Consider the following 16,662-nt stretch of genomic DNA (forward strand, 5'->3'; position numbering starts at 1 on the left):
AATATTACACCCTTTGTCCTTGGATTGGCCGCTACCACCATCAAACTAATACTGGTTACTGGGGAAGAGTTGTTTGGACACATCTTTCCCCCCAAAATACTTCCCAAAACCTTGCACCCCACTTCCTGGACAAGGTTTGGTAAAAAGCCTCACCAATTTGCCTAGGTGACTACAGACCCAGACCCTTGGATCTTAAGAACAATGAACAATCCTCCCAACACTTGCACCCCCTCTTTCCTGGGAAATGTTGGATAAAAAGCCTCACCAATTTGCATAAGTGACCACAGACCCAAACCCTTGGATCTGAGAACAATGAAAAAGCATTCAGTTTTCTTACAAGAAGACTTTTAATAAAAAATAGAATTAAATAGAAATAAAGAAATCCCCCCTGTAAAATCAGGATGGTAGATTCAAGATGGTAGAATCAGGGTAATTAGATTCAAAACATAGAGAACCCCTCTAGGCAAAACCTTAAGTTACAAAAAAGATACACAGACAGAAATAGTTATTCTATTCAGCACAGTTCTTTTCTCAGCCATTTAAAGAAATCATAATCTAACATGTACCTAGCTAGATTACTTACTAGAAGTTCTAAGACTCCATTCCTGGTCTATCCCTGGCAAAGACAGAATATAGACAGACACACAGACCCTTTGTTTCTCTCCCTCCTCCCAGCTTTTGAAAGTATATTGTCTCCTCATTGGTCATTTTGGTCAGGTGCCAGCGAGGTTATCCTAACTTCTTAACCCTTTACAGGTGAAAGGATTTTTCCTCTGGCCAGGAGGGATTTCAAAGGGGTTTACCCTTCCCTTTATATTTATGACAGGGGCAGAAACAAAGGCTCTCTCTCTCTGTGTGATGTTTTTGCCGGCGACAGAACAGGAATGGAGTTCTAGAACTTAGTAAGTAATCTATCTAGATATGCGTTAGATTCTGATTTCTTTAAATGGCTGAGAAAATAAGCTGTGCTGAAGAGAATGTAGATTCCTGTTTTTGTGTCTTTTTGTAACTTAAGGTTTTGCCTAGAGGGATTCTCTATGTTTTGAATCTGTTTACCCTGTAAGGTATTTACCATCCTGATTTTACAGAGGTGATTCTTTGCTACTTTTTCTTCTATTAAAATTCTTCTTTTAAGAATCTGAATGCTTTTTCATTGTTCTTAAGATCCAAGGGTTTGGATCTGTGTTCACCTATGCAAATTGGTGAGGATTTTTATCAAACCTTCCCCAGGATAGGGGGTGTAAGGTTTGGGAGGAATTTTTGGGGGGGAAGATGTTTCCAAACAGGCTGTTTCCCAGTTATGTACCTGTTAGACGTTTGGTGGTGGCAGCGATAAAGTCCAAGGGCAAAAGGTAAAATAATTTGTATCTTGGGGAAGTTTTAACCTAAGCTGGTAAAAGTAAGCTTAGGAGGTTTTCATGCAGGTCCCCACATCTGTACCCTAAAGTTCAGAGTGGGAAAGGAACCCTGACAGCACTAGAGAAGGAATCTCAGCCAGCCCCACATAGAAGGGAGAGGCAATTTTGGGTGAGCTGGGAGCCCTGCCACAGGACCACAATTAAGATCAGGATCCAGTGCCTCAGAAACCATATGCAGGGAGCGCAGTGAGATTACCATTCCAGCTTCCAGGCTGGAATAGCAACTGCAAAGAACTTCACTATAGTCTCAGGTTCTCCCCATGGGCTGTGAAGGTGAATTCTATCTTCCCAATCCCATTATCAAAGTCATTTTACTTGAGCTTTGTGGGTGGATGAATTACTTTCACCCAAGGGGATCAGCACAGCAAAATGAGCTAATATAGCCTAACGAGTGAAGGGAGAGGGAAAGAAATACTAAATAGTACCCATTAGGAAGTAGGAGGAGAGGAATTAAATTAATTATGACTTAAAAATGGCTGACATATCAAACTCCTTTTTTAAATTAACATAAAAATACAGAAAAAAATTTGGACAAGTAGAGAGCCATGAAGAGTAGTTATGGGAATACTGTACTTGGAAAGTATGAGCAGGTGCAAATCAGCCAGCTTGGATGACATGCATTGCAGGGTGTTAAGGGAATGAACTGATTAACTTACCAAATCAATGTTAATTATTTCTGAAAAGTCACAGAGAACTGGGGAGGTACCAGAAGACTGGGAAAAAAAAGCAGATATGGCATCAATCTTGGGCAGGGGGAGTGGGGATACAATTACAAATTGAATGAAGGAGATCTAATATATTTGGATTTTGGTAAAGAATGTAATGTATTTTCACAAAATCTTGCAAAAATTAAATTTGTATGATCCTGAATACGTGTAGACCTAGCCAGAACCAAGAATGAAAGCAGAAGGAAGAAAACAGGGGTTAACAATGGACAAACTGTACATTCAAAGTGGCCTTGTAGATAATATGTAGTTGGTAGATAAAGAATAGTAAGAAAGAAGAGAATGTATGACAGCTTATAGCTGTGGCCTTGCATGTAGTACAGCATAGGAACAGCTCATGATCTAGATGGGGATTGCCTACAAAACCTTGGACCAATCAGAGTGCTTGATTTGATGTAGACTGGAATGCGCATGTGGTAGCGTGTTTCAGAATATGTACAAAAAAGGCTGTCAGCCTCCTTGCTGCAAACCCCATCTCTGGCTCACAGCTGGGGCTGTCACCCCGGGACAGGGAGCTCCCGCTATTGCAGCCTGACTGCCCCCCAGGCTCTCCAGTGCCAGCTCTGAGCTAGGCTGCCCCACAGGCTCCTTGCTCCAAATCTGGCTGCTGCCCAGGGTCAAAGCTGGGATCCCACTTGGTAGCATGGCTCAGAGCAGGGGGCCAGAGTCCAGTCGGCAGCCTTGAGGAGCTCCACCCAGAGGTGAGAGCCTGTGTTCTCAGCCCCCCTCTCCCCCTCACACTGCCCCTATTAAGTTGGTGGAAGCGCTCCTGGTGAGGACACGTACCACAGACAGAAAGGGTAGTGTGGACAGGACAAACTGCAGTAATTACTGCAATGGCTGTATGTTGACTTTACAAACAGGTCAAATTAAGGTAAGTATACAGGGGTGCTGGAACAATTTTTATAGTGGGGGTGCTGAGAGCCATTGAACCAAACTCTAAACTGTGTATGTAATAGAAACCACTTCAAGCCCTTGCTATAGCTTTGCAGTATGCCAGTAAAGAAAATTGAGGGACAAACCTGGAGCTAAACTGAGTTCTAAGGAACCAGGAGGTTGAGGTCTCAGGAAAATTCCAATAATATGAATACTACCTGGTGGGCTGAATGATTATAATCATTGGACAATGATAAATGGGTAAGTATTGGACTAGAGGGAAGATGCCGAGATCAGTGTTAGGTCCCATCTTATTTAACATATTCATTAATATTTTTAAAGAAGTGGTAGCAGCACCTGATTGAAATGCACAGATAAAACTAGGTTTCCATTGATTTGTAGATAATTCAAATTTTCCAGGAATTGTCACACTTCCTTTTTATTAACCATTTTACAGTCTTATCTTTTGCTCCATCTGTTCAATTTATGCTTTTTTACATTTGTGCCCAATTGAAGTCTCAGTGTCTCATTGCTTCTCATTTCCTGTTACATGGGCTATCTGAATAAAGCTATATTGGATTGGTTTTCTTCTCTGTGTGTGTTCTTTCCAAAAAACAACATAAAAGTCTTATAGTATGCAACATCATCTTAAGGCCAAGGTCAAGTTAGTGCTTCAGGATACTGCTCAGAGTGACAGGATTCATGCCAGATACTGACAGAAACCAGAATTTCTAATGTATGCACTGAAGCATTTCCCTTAACTGAATAAGTCAGTGAAAATAATGCTAAGGTTAATAAATGATGCTGCTAGCCTTTCATGTTTCCAGTGAAATTGGTCCACAGAACCACACATACATACAAACACACACCATATCTCAATGGTGTTTAAAATTTCCTCCAGATACATGGCTTTACTTTGCTTTCCTGATCTTGCTTGTGTTACCATCTTACGTCTACTGTCCTTTCAATTGTCAGCTCACTTTTCTCTGATTCATACTGGGAAGTTAATCAATGAGAATGTGCTGGATGCAGGGATTATCAGGCCCAAGTGCATTCTTGGCTGTTTCATATGCAGGATGCTTCACCTCCTGAAGGCTATGAAAAGGGTGACAGAAAAGGGCATTTGCCCACCTACACTCTGTCCGCAGTTACTTTGTAGAGAAGCCTCCTGTTTGAAAATCTGAGCAAGCATTTTTGTGAGTACAGTTGAACTACAAGTGAAAATCTGAGCACTATCACCTCCAAAGGCTTGATGTGCTCCTACAATTTATTTGTATTGGCTCAGCATTGTTATTATAGTTCTTCCCATTATAAAATGACATGTTTTAGCCTATTATTACCAGCAAGTCACCACTTTTCATCATTTTACTTCTGTCTAGTGGGGCACCTTTAGACCGCTGGTTCCTTGGTCACTAAATTAAATTTAGGTAGCTCCTGAGGATGGTGCATCTTTCAGTCCACAACCACCTAGAGCATGGAAACGCCTATCCTGATTGTAACCAACGACAACGCAATTTTAAAACAATTATATTAAAAACCTGAAAGGAAATAATATGTAAGCTGTTTTGATGCTTTGCAATAATCAAGGTCTTTTGTACTCCACAGTGTGCTAGACCTAAATTCCCTGGAAGGTCCCTGGATTCTATAGATGGGAATCTACAGAATCTGCTGGGGCAAATTGGAAAAGAGTGTTTTTTAAAAATATAAAATAAATTTATCACCTTAAGAGGCAGCTTGTGATTGGGATAAGCACATTTGCTGGATATTTCTGCTAAATGATCATCAGTAAAACAGTTATGGGTGACATTTCTAATGTCATCTTAAGGTTTAAGAGTAAACAACCAATTTAAATGAAATTCACACCTCTGAGAGCTACTCTGTCAGGCTTTCTGTAATCTGTGCAAGAGAACACTATTACAGTTTAGGCTTGGTTCATGTTTCTAAGGTTACCTTGAGAGCAGGACACATTTTTTTTAAATAAAAGCTGAAGTTTTGGAGTTCAATTCTGTACTAGGAAGGGGATTCCACAGAAAAGTGCAGGCTGTTAAATTTCAGAATACAAAAGGCCCTATCAACAGTAAGTGGCATATTTATTTAACATAGAATCATAGAATATCAGGGTCGGAAGGGACCTCAGGAGGTCATCTAGTCCAACCCCCTGCTCAAAGCAGGACCAATCCCCAATTTTTGCCCCAGATTCCTAAATGGCCCCCTCAAAGATTGAACTCACAACCCTGCATTTAGCAGGCCAATGCTCAAACCACTGAGCTATCCCTCCCCCCATAAATATGCTAATGTATTTTTAAAAGTGTGTTAAGTATTCACTGTAAATTGTGAGATTGTGTCACTTGTGACACAGATCAATATTCTTGTAAATGTACATGGGATGCATTCCGATATCTAAGAAAGTGTTTTTAAATAAGAGCATTTAAATAATATATTCCAAAATTAGTTGAACAACAAGAGACTTGATCTCTCACCTGTTTTAATCTAAGTTTAACTCTATTGATTTAAATGGCATTTCCTCTAATTTTCATCAGTGCAAATGAGATCATAATCAGGCCCGACACGTCTGGACCTTTCTAATTTAGGAGAACAATCATTACATTTTTCTTCAAAAAGAATCACAGTATTCCTCTTATTATTGTTTGTATCAGTTAGGTAGGAATGAAATAGGAAATATTGAGAAGAACAGCATTAGCACAGCAAGAATTAAAAGGTGCATGTTAATTTAAATTTCATTGTAATTTTAATTTAGTTTTCCCATATATTACTGTACAAACATATTTCTTCCTTCTGCTTTATAACAAAAACAAAGGTAGGATCTCAAGAAAGCAGTTTCTTTACAAGTTTATTTTAAGAAATGAGGAACAGCAGGTGAAATCCTGCCGTCAGTGAAGTGAATGGCAAATAGCAAGCCACTGACTTGAACGGGGGCAGAATTTTACCTGGCATATTTAAATTACCGTGTTCATTGATAATTAAAGTCCTCTCTTTTTCTTTGTTTTGTAAACTACAAGGCAATCCACCCACATAGGGAGTCCAATTGCTCTGCCTCTGTGTCATTGTCACTTGTCCAGTAGGATCTAGAATGAGATATTTTCAAAGGAGAGACTAGCTTCTGGTTGCTACAGACTAGGGTTGGAGATGAAAGGCTCTGTACTTCATTACCCTGAACTATTAAATTTCCATTTCTCTGCCCCCAACACAGGCACATCTGTTATGATTTTAATAAATTCATTCATTGAGTTTGCAATACGTGGATCTTTAATTGCTGCTTTATAAACATCAAAGGTGTCATTCTTTGCTTCTTAAACAGCTACTGAGGCCTTACAGGCAATTCTGATGGCATCTCATATTATATGAACTATTTTCTTGTATTCTACTTGGCATTTTTTTAAACTACTAAGGCTATTTGCATGAAGAAAGGTTTGTTGGTGCTGCCATTATTACTCATCTGAAGTCATACTTCTCCATAACATAAGACTAATCCCCACAGCGGTTAACTATAGGCCCAGTCACCCCTCTGGGATATGTAGCAAAAGGCACTCTCTCTGCATAGATCCTGCTCTCTAGTACAGTCAGGGACTTCCATGGTATGATTCCTCCTCAGAGAAAAGAAGAAGGGGTTAGTGAACAGGTTGAGGGAGGAGTGGATAGGCAAGAGGTGATACTAATCTTCCTGCTCCCTTTCCGGAGGTCACTTGAGAAGTATAATAAGTGAGAAGCTATACTACATTTTCACAGCTCCGTCCCTTCACTCCAGATAATGTGAATAGCTATCATCTCCCCTTTAAGGAGACCTCGGAGAAAGGAACAGTTATGGGTGTCCTGTTAGGGGCTTCAGTGGAGCCACTCTGTTAACAAGCAAAGGCCAGAGCTACTACAGAGTGTCCAGACTCTACACAGGTGATTTTGATCTCCTCCTGATCTCATGGGATCCATTCAGATGCACAGCCATTTTGACTAATCCCTATTAACTGTGAAGGGCAAATTCTGCTCCCTGGTAGAACAGGGAGAATTCTCCACAGGAGACCCTCATAAATACTTCTTCCCCTTCAAATCTCTCCTCAGGGGTTCCCTGTGGAAGTGGGCAGTCTGGACTTCTAGTATTATCAAGGGTTCTGATTTTATTTTTAGATAAGTAGCAGGAGCAGATATAGTCCTAAACAGAGATTCTACTTTACTCTACTTACATGTGGTGACTCAGGGCATTTTACACTAAACAATAATATTACAGAAAAAAAAAAATAAAAAGGGAGTACTTAGTTTAGACTTAAAAATTGAGAATTTCTAATTTCCTGAATTTGAGAAGCAATTTCCAGAGAGGTGTAAACAGAAAAAGCCTTGATTCATAAAGATAACAGCCCTGTTGCAACGATTGTCATGAGTTGCTAATGGAACACTGAAAGAACAATTCTGAAATACATGAAAGGCCCAGTCCCTAAAGAAATTGTTTAAATGATAAGCAGAATTTGAAAATCTATGAAGAAATCTACTGAAAGCTCATGTAAAGATTTTTAGAGAAGTTGAGTGTGTATTTAAAGAGTCTTGCTGCTGAGTTCAAAATGAGCTTGAGTGTGTTGATTTGTTTATAAATAAGACCACTAAACAAGGAGTTTAAAATAGTCCCATCGTATAACTTTCATACAATAATAAACAAGGACAGAAACACATGGAAGATATGAAAGCAGAATTGTCTCTAAACTGAATGCTCTTCAAAATGTATACAAAATAATAGTGCTGCATATCTTTTTTCTCAAGTTCCATAAACTACTGTCAGAAGTAGAAGACCTAAAATACACCATTATACACCAACTGTATTGTTATAATAATACACAGAAATAGTTATACCAAATTTCTATTATGAAAATAAGGTTGATTTACTCTTCTATCTGCAAAATAGCTTTCAGGTGTCAGCTTATATAAAATAGTTATCATACAAGAGTCTATTTTTTTCATATTTCTGATTTCAAGGGACTTGAAAATGGGATGGAAAATTATTTCTTTCCATAAAGAAATCAGATGTCTTCTCTTTTACAAAATATACCAGAATGTGGACCTTCAGCATCTAACTGATGAGAATAACAAGCTTGCATTTAAATAGATCATCTTAAAAAGGAGATTTTTCTTAATTTGGCATGTACTGAAAATATCAGTTTTACCCTTCTCAGAGATGGCATCTAAATAATATGCAGATATAGTACTATCACAAGGTAAGACATTTAAGTTGCTTCTACTGGAGCACTTAACTTAACCTCTCCCTACCCCCGCCTAGAAAAAAAAATCCCACAAAAATTCAATTGAGGTAAGAAAAGTTAATCTCTAATATGGTTTAAAAAATGAGAACCTTTGTGTCATATCTGGAACAAGTGAAATCATTTAGGGGTCAGTTGTGCTTAGAAGGCACAGTTCTTCAATAAAAGTACTGTATAAGACCCCATTCCAGTGGATCTCTATAAGTGATTGTCTCTCAAAGGGAAGACAACATGGTAGCAGTTTACCCCCCATCTGCCCAGATGTAAATGATTACACGAGGTGCAAAGCAGGGGAGAACTGGTCTCAATGACTTCCAGAAAGCAAAACATCCGTGTCAACATTTTAACAGGTTTCATGCATCCGATGAAGTGAGCTGTAGAGCACAAAAGCTTATGCTCAAATAAATTGGTTAGTCTCTAAGGTGCCACAAGTACTCCTTTTCTTTTTGGGAACATTTTAACACACCCTCATTTGGACTTGGTGAACTGGGCTGGTCTATATCCTTTTGGGATGGCTTGTGATGCTAATAGCTCAAGTCAAGAGCAGTCTTTGTATTCCAGAGTGCATAAGGGCTGCAAATTTGCCCTGCCCCTGACTGGGAAATAAAAACTAGAACCTTCCTATGCACTCCCACCTCCTAACTGCCTTCACAGCAGCCATACACAACATAGCTTCTAGATTTTTGTGCATAATGACCATGGCTATTCTTAAAAATGATCATTTAGATGAACAACCCTGCTATTATGAAAACATTTTTGTTGCTTTAAAATGGAAAAAAAGTATACACATGTAATGCAAAGATGTCACTCTACAATCTGAACTTAAATATGAGTTAACTTGCTTGAGTAATGTTTTCTGATCTGATGCTATAAAAGAGTTATCTGCCTTCCAAAAACATATTTCTTTTCTTTGTAAATAACATATGTTTTATATTATTAAATAAAGAGTTGGTTGTTCATTCAGTAGTATACTGACATTTAGATAAATGTCAAGGAAATGATGATCTATTATTAACCTTGAAATACAATAACTGATAGTACATTTCTACTTATAATTATATTTCATTCAGTATATTACAGCCCATATGGGTCCATCCTCCTACTCCATACATTAAATATTAAAAACTACAAGAAATTGTACACTCTCTACTGCTCACTCTCCCACACAACACCAAATAATCCCACTTCATGTGACCCAGTTTCTTAAAATCTGTTCCTGTTTGCAAAGGTAAAGTAAGATTACAATAAATACTACTACATTCTACGTGTTGATTCAATTAACCTAAAACTACCTAAAATGAACATATATTCACCATCACCACTGCCTGGTGCTATACATACATATACATAGTTGTGTGTTTATAAATAATCCCTCTGCATGTTATCACAAGAGCCTCTAGTAACCTATGTATTACATTTTTTAATTCCTTCCCGCATCTTTGAAAAAAAAAGTAAGGATATGACACTCATTAATACCCTGCCTCTGTGTTATGTAAGTTGTATGTATTTATGCTTTATTTTTATTGCTGTACAAAACTAACCTTCACATATTTCTGACCGGTTTAATTCTAGCAGAATATTCTAGCAAAAAAACATTAAAAGGGTGACCTCGAATTCTGCTTTTTAAATGTCTATAGTGTGGGGACTTTTGTTTGCTTATGCGTTTGCTTGCCTTTTAAAATAAATACAGAGATTAATGGAAGAGGGAGTCTAGTTTGTTCCAGAATGTAACCACCACACTTAGAGAACTTGAGAAAAAGAATATTTGTGTATCTTATTAGTTGATCTGAGAAAAGTGTGCTGGGCAATAGTGAAAACACCTTGTGCACTAGGATGTCCTCTAATCTTTTCTGCTCAACTCTTGATTTATTGTCCTGTCTGTATCATACACTACACAAATTTTAGAAAGCCCAGCTGCATAGTACACCAAGTAGGTAAACATCCTGGAAGTAATTCTCGAATCAGTTTCCTCTCTCCACCTGGCTATCATTGTTCCTGTTTCTGCATGAAAGTTTCATGACCTCATAAAGTCCCCAAATTAGATACCCTATACTAATTAAAATAAAATAGTAGTAACTGAAATCAAATGTATTCCAAACTCTGAATAAACTTCGTGGAACTTTATATATAGCTCTAAACTGAAGAATTTTAAAGAGGTAAGTGTAGCATTTTCCATTTAAAAAGAAAGAATGTAACAAAACAGAAGCTAACTGGCCAACTGTGCAAGGGGAAACCCCAGCTCTAAATAAAACAAGGCACCTTACATTGTAAAATGAAACTGAAATCCAGCGTCACTCCAGTATCTCAAAGTTACCTCAGACACAGATCCCATACATTTAATTGTCACTGACAATGAGAAGGCTATTGAAGGCTAGACATTTGTGGCGAGTAGGACTGGAGAGACAGCAACAACTGTGCATCATCCATGAGTCCCAAGCATTTCAGCTGTGCAAGAAAAAACGCTGGGGGCACGTTTGTGATCTCCGTTTCCCACCCTGGAGGGACTCACCTGAGCAGAACTGCAGCTTCCCACAGATAAAATCCCGAAACAGCTGCACGAAGGTATCTAACCTTGGCCATGTTACTACGAGGCATTCACAACCTCCAGAGCAGACGTTTCCGAGTCATGGAAGATCCAGAAAGAGTGCCAAGGAAATTTGCTCAGTCTTGGGAGCTGTTGGAGGAAACTGCCGGGACGTCAGCACCCTGGAGAGCTCCCTGCGGCAGTGCTGCACCTGTAATCCCACTGGCAGGGAAGTTTTAGTCTGGGGTTAGTTATTCACCGGCGCCTGGCACTTGGCCGAACATTTTCTGGTGGTGGCGCGGCTGGGAACCAGCTCGGTAGGGTTTGTATTTTTCATTTAAAGAAAACGACTGTTCCAAAAGGGGAAGATCAGGCAGAGCAGAGGCGGCAGCGTGCGCTCAGCTTCCCTTCCTCCCTCCGGCTCCTGCTAGCCGCCAGAACCCAGCTCTCCACATTCCTGAGCAACTGGAACGCTAGGACCAGCTGAGAGAGGGAGGGAGGGCGGAGACCAAGCCCAGGCAATGGGCTGCCCACAGCCACTCAGGGGAGCTCCCAGACAGACTGACAGCCGGGCTAAGCAGCACTGCAACAGAAGGGGGTGGATGGGGGAAGAGAGGAGGTTGATCCCTCAGACCTGTGTGTGTGTGTTCTGGGGGGCGGGGGGGAGCTGATGTTTCAGGGGGTGGCGGTGGACAGGGAGAGGATCCCCTAGAAGGAGATGTCTGGCGGCGGGGGGTGGGGGTTGACCCTGAGGAAGAGGATGAGGGACTGGTCCCACAAGAGGGAATGTGGGGGTGGTGATCCTTCAAAAGCGGATCTGATGTGGGGAGCAGTTAGTCCAGCCAGGAATGGGGTGGGCCATTCCCCCGCCCCGTTGTTCTTTCACCTCCTTTGCATTCACTACGAGTATGAGGACGGAGCCATCTGTCCAAGCTGCTGTCAGAGCCCTCCTCAGATTAAACGCTGGTAAAAGAGCTGCTGCCTAGCCGTGCCCCTCTGCCCGGCGTTGGTGGGGCGGAGGGGAGAGGGGCGTGCAGGGGGCGGGGCGTGCAGAGGAGGGCGGTGTCCCAGGGGCTTGGGAGGGGGAGTTGTGTGTGTTCGGGGGATTGCGGTGAGGTTGGGGGACGGGCAGGAGTGTCCGGGGACGGGGAGGGCATTGAGCGCTGGGCAGGGCGAGTGGCCCATTGCGGGAATGGGCGTTGAGCTGTGCGCTGGGGGCAGTGGCTCTCCGGTGGCTGGGAAGAGCTGTCCGTGGTAGTTTCCGCCTTCAAAGGCGCAACCACTGAGGAGATGGGGAATCATGTCGCCCCGGTCCCTTTTCATCCCAGCTGATGAGATGGGGTGAGAGGGAGCCTGGAGAGGGGGAGTTCGGAAGGGAAGAGCGCTCTTGAGCCAGGAGGTGTTGAGAGCTTCAGTCTGGGGAAAGGGTCTGGGGAAAGCGGGGCGAGCGAGGGAGAGACAGGTGGGGGCAGAGAGGGAGTGAGAGAAGAGCAGGCTGAAGGAGAAGGAGCGAATGGCGAGTAAAGGGCGCTGCGAACATCTGTGGCTGTGAATGAACCTCCGTGCGGGACTGGGGCGGGGGGGGGGAGATACCGGTGCGGGTGGGGAGGCAAAACGAGAAGGAACCTTAGACGAGGGGAGGCTGCCCGTGTTGGGGCTGGGAGAGGGTGTGTGTGTGTGTGTGTGCGCGAGCGAGCGTGCCCTTTGTGTGTGTGTGGGGGGGGGGGGGGGTCTCTGTAGCAAGCTCAGTCTGGACCGGGGCGAGGGGGAAGCCCTGCAATCGTACTCGCGGATGTATTTTGGGGAGGGCAAGGAGCTTGTCTGAGCAGGTTTTGGGGGAGCCTGCTTGTGCTGGTGCATGTGTGAGTGAGGGGGGGCGGCAGTGTGTGCAAGAGGCAGGTGTTGGGGGATAAGACAGGCGAGTGGGTTTGCTCTGGTGTGGGGAGGAGGCAGGACAAGGTGAAGGAGGAGGCAATACAGCAGGCGTGAGGGAGAGCAGAAAGGGGGAAAGGGTGCCAGAGAGGCGAGGGAAGGAAAATGGGCGAAGGAAGAAGAGATCAGCGCATAAGAAACGGGGGGAGGGAGGACACACAATATAGAAAAATTATATGGGGGAGGGAATAGACTGAAAATGACAGAAGAGAAGATAAGGTAGTAAAGGAAATGGGGGGGGGGATAAAGGGAAAGAAGAGATTGAACCGCAGCTATGAAGGAGATAAGACAAGTTTGTACTTACTAGAAAGGATAGGTACAAAATGATGGATTAACCACATTTTAGTTACATTGTTAAAAGAGGGATAAGATAAAATGTGCTGTTCGGCCATACATCCTCCTTGTTCTATTTCTGTGGTTGCACCTGTGCCTACTTTTGCTTTCACCGCTGCAGCTGCCCCAGCAGGCACCATTACATAGTAATACCTCCGACCTCATTTTCTAGAACTGATGTGTCTCTCTCCACACCCACACATTCTTCGAGTTAGATGCATTGTTGGGGGGCACGCCAGAATGTCATCTGCTTAAACTGACCCTTCCCCCCAGGTTTTCTTTAAAATGTAACAGTTAAATACGAGAGTGGAGGAGCAAGAAGATCGGGGGTTCTCTAGCATGAACACACCAAAATTTTAGTCAGTGCTAAAATAATTGCTTTGCTTCTTAATGCTAAGGAAACTTCCTTTTCTTCCAAGGTCTGTTCTGGAATTAACGGGATGTATTGAATTAAGGTGTAAAGTGCATGCACTATATTTTCAGAACAGTCACGTTTGACTTTTTTCTTAATATAAGCATTTAGTGAAGCTCTTTCTCATTGGTACTGTTTAGCTTTACAACCCTGTGCACTTCCACACTTAAATTGCCCTACTTTCCCCCAAGGGATTCAGGAAGATGCATTTTTCTTATAACACTATTTATAAATATTACCACAATGGGATCTCTAGTATCAATGGTTCTATACATGAGAAGTACATTAAGTATGCATAGTTCAAATTCATAAACATGACAGGAGGGACACATACATTCTAATATGGTTTAAACCGTAACTTCTGTATTTCACCATTTGCTTTACTGAATATAAACTTTAGATACTATGCATCAACTGTTTTTTATGAATCTCAGAGCTTATGAAAGTTGTCACATTGATACTGTTGAATAATGAAATCTTCTCCTTAGTCACAAAAGAGACATAGTATAGGGAGTGACAGTATAATCTTCCCCACACCACAATGTTACTCAGCACTGCTCTATAGCCACAGCCTACCTTTGGTGAAAGGAGAATTCAGTGTCAAAGTTTGTTCAGTTCTTGGACTTTTTCCTAAAGGGATATGTATTTGTGGTGGTTTTTATCTATGTAATTACATATAGGGCCCTCGTGATTATAGTATCTTAGTGTCTCCAAAATTATTTTTAAATAACAATGAACAGGACTTTCTTCTTTTTCTGCCTGCAGGAATAGCTCAGCAGGTTGTCAGCATTTTTCTTTTTTCCATCTTCTTCTTCCTGAATTGGCAACTGGTTAAAAGATAGGAAACAAAGGGTAGGAATAAATGGTCAGTTTCATAATGGAGAGAGGTAAATAGTGGTGTCCTCCAGGGGTCTGTATTGGGACGAGTCCTATTCAACATATTCATAAATGATCTGGAAAAGGGGGTAAATAATGAGGTGGCACAATTTGCAGATGATACAGAACTACTCAAGATAGTTAAGTCCCAAGCAGACTGTGAAGAGCTACAAAAGGATCTCACAAAACTTGGCACAAAATGGCATATGAAATTCAACATTGATAAATGCAAAGTAATGCACATTGGAAAACATAATCCCAACTATATATATAAAATGATGGCATCTAAATTAGCTCAAGAAAGAGATCTTGGAATCATTGTGGATAGTTCTTTGAAACCATCCACTCAATGTGCAGCAGCAGTCAAAAAAGTGAACAAAATGTTGGGAATCATTAAGAAAGGGATAGATAATAAGAAAGAAAATATCATATGATCTCTCCATAAATCCATGGTAAGCCCACATCTTGAATACTGCATGCAGATGTGGTCCCCCCCATCTCAAATATATATGTATTGGAATTGGAAAAGGTTCAGAAAAGGGCACAAAAATTATTACTGGTATGGAACGGCTTTCATATGAGGCACAATTAACACGATTGGGACTTTTCAGCTTGGAAAAGAGACAACTAAGGGTGGATAATGATTGAGGTCTATAAAATCATGACTGGTGTGGAGAAAGTAAGTGTTATTTACTCCTTCTCATAATACAAGAACTAGGGGTCACCAAATCAAATTAATAGGCAGCAGGTTTAAAACAAAAAAAAAGTAGTATTTTTTTACACAACACACAGTCAACCTATGGAACTCCTTGCCAGAGGATATTGTGAAGGCCAAGACTATAACAGGGTTCAAAAAAGAACAAGATAAATTAATGGAGGATACGTCCATCAGTGGCTATTAGCCAAGATGGGCAGGGATGGTGTCCCTAGCCTCTGTTTGCCAGAAGCTGGGAATAGGCAACAGGGAATGGATCACTTGATGATTACCTGTTCTGTTCATTCCCTCTGGGGCACCTGGTATTGGCCACTGTTCTTTCCCACCTCCCCTACATGGGAGAAGACTGTGAGTAGAGCTGTTTTGGGAAGGATACATTGAAGAAATAGGTCTTGATTTTAGGTGGTTTTTTTTAAGCACCAGCAGCTTCTCTCTAGGGAAATCTAGGAAGAACTGATGATGGTTCTTCAGTCCAAACACAGTACTAGCTATCATCCCTCTTTGGCCTACTTAAGATTCCAGTTCAACAGAGCACATAAGCAGATGCTATTCACTTCAAGAGAATTAAGTGCATGCTTTGCTGAGTCGGGTCCTAATATAGGTTTGTTCTGATAACCATGTTGTTTTTCTTGCATGTTACTGTTAGCCAGCCTACCTGTTCTTAAAGCGTAAAGCTGAGCGCTTAACAAGAATAGATTTTAAAATTTTCTACAGTGCCTTTTAATACTTCTCTGAGCTCTTTGTGTGTTGGGTTGGGTTGGATTTTTTGGGGTAGGGAGGTGAGCCTTGCCTGAATGGTCGCATGTAAACTTGACTTCTACTGTGTGTGACAAAGAATACTCCTCTCTATCAAAAATGTTTCCTGTAAATTTACATAAGCTTCAAATACATGGGATCAAAGATCATATAAGAATATTATTTTATGTAAAACATTATATTCTGGAGTGAAAGAAGGTAATATTTTTTATTAGATCAATTTCTGTTGCTGGAAGCTCTTCCTCAGTTCTGGAGAAGGTAATCAAAGTGTCTGAGTTAAATATCAGGTGGAACAGACTGTTAAGCATAAGTAGTTCACACATTCTGTAGGAGACCACTTAAAATTAAACTGAGCAATTATGGGTTAGCAGGCAGAAGGTGTTACACATTGTTGTAAAGAGCCATAAAACTGTGTCTCTCTTAAGTGCATGGATATTAGTGTGCAACACAATTACACACTACACACTACATAGATACACCTTAAGAAGGCTTTTGTGGGCATTTCGGCCCAGATCCTCAAAGGTATTTATGCATCTAAATTTGAGGATCTGAGTCTTCTTCCCTATTTTTATAAATCAGCTGTTTAATCATTGGCTAGTCTGTGCTTTTTTAGAAAAAGAAGGGGAAATTATGAACTTTCTAAAAATCAGGTTGGCTGATTGTATATTAGATAACGTAACTGTTAGGATAAAGATATTCAGGCATGTCTGCAAAGGCCTGTACTTTAAGAATTTAGGTGTATTCTTATCACTTGGCTAGTTCTAGAGGTATAAAAGAAAGAATCAAAATCACTGTCTGCTGGTGTAAGGGCCTTCTCTTACTGTGACAGTCTGAGGC

At 41.2% G+C, this 16,662-nt stretch overlaps 1 protein-coding gene across 1 annotated transcript in view; it reads right to left on the reverse strand.

Moving 5' to 3' along the window:
• GLRA3 (glycine receptor alpha 3) overlaps nt 1–11,252 on the reverse strand; it is a 149,694-nt gene extending 138,442 nt beyond the window's left edge. The window contains exon 1 of the mRNA XM_084626198.1: nt 10,787–11,252. Coding sequence (XP_084482324.1) covers nt 10,787–10,872 — 86 coding nt within the window. The 5' untranslated portion in view covers nt 10,873–11,252. The remainder of the gene's footprint in view (nt 1–10,786) is intronic.
• Nucleotides 11,253–16,662: the final 5,410 nt, after the last annotated feature.

Source organism: Lepidochelys olivacea (genome assembly GCF_965140295.1).
Source record: "Lepidochelys olivacea isolate rLepOli2 genome assembly, chromosome: 4".
NCBI lineage: Eukaryota > Metazoa > Chordata > Testudines > Cheloniidae > Lepidochelys > Lepidochelys olivacea.